Consider the following 4,153-nt stretch of genomic DNA (forward strand, 5'->3'; position numbering starts at 1 on the left):
GTTCTTCCTTTTGGCTCCCCATTCACTCAGGTAGCCACCTGAGATTCTGCACACCCATCCATCCAACCAGAAAGATAGCTGAAATTGAGAATACAGAAATGAATAAAGCTAAGTCCCTCTCCTCAAGTTAATGTCTACTAATTTTCCTGGGCCACAAAAAGGGCTCAATAAACGTTTGTTTTGGCCCCTGCTCCCTGTTCAGAAAGGACTGTTATACCACCCGTGTGAATTCTGCAAGCTGTTACCTTTCTAGGCAAACTGCTTGGACATTTTTCATTGTGACAATAACACTACAACTGTCTCATTACCAGATGACTTGATTTTGTAAAGGAAAATCCTGCTCTTTTTCTGCAGCCTGGGGCCCAACTAACCTTCCCTCCTTGGCTGAGAGCTGAACTTACTTGGAAGAGCATAATTTATTAAAAAATGAAATTTTAGTAGGAAAAATGAATTTGGACATTGCATGAAGTTCATGGGAACCACCTTTGAAAAAAAAAAAACAGATCTTAAACAATAGATCTGGTGGCCTTCTCTTCATGTCGAAAGAAAAAGGGACCGAGACTAGCAAGTAGATGGGGTCTATGGCTCGCACTCTAGAGGCCCGCTGTTGAATCATCAGCCACGAGCTGTCTCTCCCGGTCCACGTGTAGATCTAGAGAAACCTGATGCAAAGCAAAAGTCCCAGTAGCAAAAAAGACCAGCTGTGAGGCCAGTAAGTTGTCTCAGTGCCTAAAATACCTCAACGGGTTCCTTTACAATGTCAAAGCAATTACTCCTGAAAACGAGAGTAGGAAGAGTCAGTACGCATTTGTAGTAATAGGCATAGGATCTTAGAAACTTCTAGTTCCTTTATAAAGTTTGACAAACATCTACAGATTCCATCATCATGACATCCTCCAAGGAAAGTTATACAATTTAACATGAAAATCAGGCTATGCCTAACCTGATTTTTAAACTTTTCAAAAATCCAGTAAAATTAAATTCTCTACATAGTACTACTAAAAGAGGGAACACATATTTATTAAACAAAACAAAAATGAGTTACTCAGGGTCAAAACTGAATATTTAACAATAAAATGTATTATGCATAAGAACATTTCAAGGGAGTATAAAACAAATATTTTTCTCCCCTTATTTTCAACAGCCTTTTCTAATACCTATAGGAAGGAAGAGATGAAAACCAAATGCCTGCTAGTCTGTAACTAATGATCCAGAAAGAAAATTTACCTATTAGCTATTACTTTACTCAAGGGATTATGAAACACAAAACCAAACATGTCAATTTATTCATTAGTAGTCATGTGGGGAGGTGAGCACCTCTCTCAAACTAAAGTATCTTAGTTTGAATGGTGAATAACGAAGGAAGCTCTCTAAAATGTCAAGTCTACCAAAGAAACGACCTAGAAATAAGTGACAGTAACTCACGGTGATACTCAAAATAAGAATCAAGTTATAAGGTCTGTAGTCAGTGACATCAGAGTATCGGTGTACCTCCCCAATCTTATAAATTGTGGAATATTTTTTGAGAAAAAGAAAAGTCTGGATCACCAAGGCCGTCTGTTCTGTAGCTCTCTGGGTGGGGGAGATCCAAGTAGTGTGAAGATAAGTGAAGGCACGTGGCTAGCACTTTTGTTGCCTGTCTTTCTACCCACAGAAGCTTTTAGCACTTTTATCAGAAGCCATGCGATGCAAACTCTTTTGATGTTGGTCTCTGGATGTAGCTTTCAAGATCGTTCTTTGTTCCATTTCCCAAATTGTCAAAATGAGCCCAATAGGTGGTCTAGAGTGTGACTTTCAAACGTGTTCTATTAATATGCCCAAAACTGTTGCTGCAAAGGGGAAGAAAAACCACATCAACTGAATCCTGGCCTGTTCTTACTCATAATGTCATAAGTATATTTCCTGTGTCCTAAAGCCATATAAAATGATTTGCAAAACCATGTGAAATCTTCAGGTGAGTAAACCTATAGCTTTTAAAATACATATTATTTACCATTATTAAAAGACATTTTTTCTTACAACAAAAACTACATACAGTAAGTGAAGGTGGCAACATCTTTTTATTGCTGACCTTCACTTACCGTATTTCTCTGGCTTTCCTGCAGCATCCTGACGACCGTGAGCAACAGCAGGGCATTCGTAGATCCTTCATGTGTTAAAACTTCTTTGTACTTCTCTAGAATATTTTTCTCATAAATTTTTTTGGCAAGGTCACTGTTATTCCCATTTCATAGACGTCGTATGGAAATAACAATAATACCTACCTCGAACGATTATTCCTGAGAGTCATCAGATCATCCACATTAAGGACATAATTGTTAGGCACGGTCTTTACTGAGTGCTCAAACCATGTCAGTTGTTATTAATATGCAAAAGTAGCAGCAACTATATTAAGGTTATTAGAAGTATATTTTAAGCAGACCCGTCTGGTTTGGGACTTCCTCTAGAACTGGACAATTCTAAAAAATGAAGACACCACTATTTCCATATGCTGATCCACACGCCTGGAATGCCTTCCTCTCCCCCATTCCGATCCCTACCCGCTCTACCGGGCTAATTCTGACTCTTCAAGCCCTAGCTTAGACCGCATTTCTTGCTGGGGTGAGTTGTCCCTGACCTCTCCCAAAGCTGGGGTACAGCACACCCACTGGAGTGCTCCACTGGGTATCACGATCGCTTGCCTTTAGGCCTGCTTCCCTATGGCATTAAAGCTTCGTGAGGACAGTGACTGTGTCTGTCTTTACGCACACGCTACATCCTTAGCGGCTGGCGAACTGCCAGAAGATAGCGGGTGCTCAGTAACTATCTGTGATGTGATGACACCCGGGGCCTGCAATCAGCCTGGCCAGTGTCGGCAGAACAGGCGCTCCCCAGAGTGCGGGACTGCCAGGCGAGGAGATGGAACAGCAGTGGCCACTGACAGGGCCAGCTGAGCGTGAGGCTGGGAAACGGGATAAGTGTCTCAAAAGCAGAGGGGCCACGGGGAGGGGGTCCAGAGGAAATCAGCTTCTATCTGATCATGTAGGGTGGCACCAGCAGAGCCACATCCAGATTCACTGATTCCGGATACACAGATGCCAGTCCTGCCGCATGAGGAATGGGAGTCTGGGCTAACTAGACCTGGCCCCAGCCTTAGAGATTCCTGAGCAGAGTATTAGCAGCAAAATGCGAAATCAGCAGCCTTGCAGCTGGAATGACAGAATCCAATGTCACCAAGACCCCAGAGGACTTACTTACCAGACAGTTAGGATGTGTTGGGCACGTCTGGCCCAGCACAGAATTGCAGTGCTGAGGAAGAAACGTTGAGACTTTGGGCACAGCTGACGGAAAATGAACGGAAATGTTCTGATTTGTTATGGCAGCTGCATCACAGGAAGGGATGACTTTAGAATAGTATCTGATGGCATGGAAGGAATTGAGAGAGAGAGCTGTGCTGGGAGCTCGAGCCTTGTACGTATCACCGATAGCATTCTCTGAGGTGGAGCTGGACTGACCTTTAATAAAAAGGAACATCTGTCAGTGGACACCACTCTGTAACTCTGAACTCCTGTATTTAAAAGAAATTGTTCTCTATTTCATTTCCTTAGGTTACAAACTTACACTACTGCTACATTTAAATGCTGTTGGAAAAACAAAGTGAACTTTTCGTAGCAACGTTTAATTCAATACACATACTATAAATTCATGTTCATGTGTCATTAAAAGATAGAGATTTTGGAGAAGCATCAGATCTCTATGCCTTTCGGGTGTGTGTGTGTGTGTGTGTGTGTCTCTCTCTTCCATCATAATCAAAATTGTGACTGTCCCTATGAAGCAAGGAAGAATGTCAGAAAAACTCCATTCGCCTACAAGTAAAGTTTGGTCGATTTTCTATTGGTGAACTGGGTTACGTCATTACATATCTATACTCTCTACACTACCTAGAAGGCAGAAAAATATGTAAAAGTATATAATGAATGTTAACAGCGCCATCTCAGCACTGTGAATACCTACGGGGCATTAATAGTAATAAAAGCAAAGAATTTTATTTTTACTTTAAATACAAATGTTATCTGGAATATTGGTGAATATCTGCATTAAAGCAAATGTGTACAGAGATTTATGGAAAAGGACAAGCAAAGGCAACCTAATGAAATCTAAACTCAACCGGATC

General features: G+C 41.3%; 1 protein-coding gene across 4 annotated transcripts in view; it reads right to left on the reverse strand.

Moving 5' to 3' along the window:
• Window positions 1-828: 828 nt before the first annotated feature.
• LOC105293312 (spermatogenesis- and oogenesis-specific basic helix-loop-helix-containing protein 2-like) overlaps window positions 829-4,153 on the reverse strand; it is a 106,741-nt gene continuing 103,416 nt past the window's right edge. For all 4 annotated transcript variants that reach the window (XM_023531593.1, XM_023531590.1, XM_023531591.1 and 1 more), the window contains 2 exons: window positions 3,238-3,494; window positions 829-1,829 (listed from right to left, as the gene is read on the reverse strand). In XM_023531593.1, the coding sequence (XP_023387361.1) occupies window positions 1,809-1,829; window positions 3,238-3,494 (278 nt within the window). In that variant the 3' untranslated portion in view covers window positions 829-1,808. The remainder of the gene's footprint in view (window positions 1,830-3,237; window positions 3,495-4,153) is intronic.

This window comes from Pteropus vampyrus, unplaced genomic scaffold (assembly GCF_000151845.1).
Source record: "Pteropus vampyrus isolate Shadow unplaced genomic scaffold, Pvam_2.0 Scaffold71, whole genome shotgun sequence".
NCBI lineage: Eukaryota > Metazoa > Chordata > Mammalia > Chiroptera > Pteropodidae > Pteropus > Pteropus vampyrus.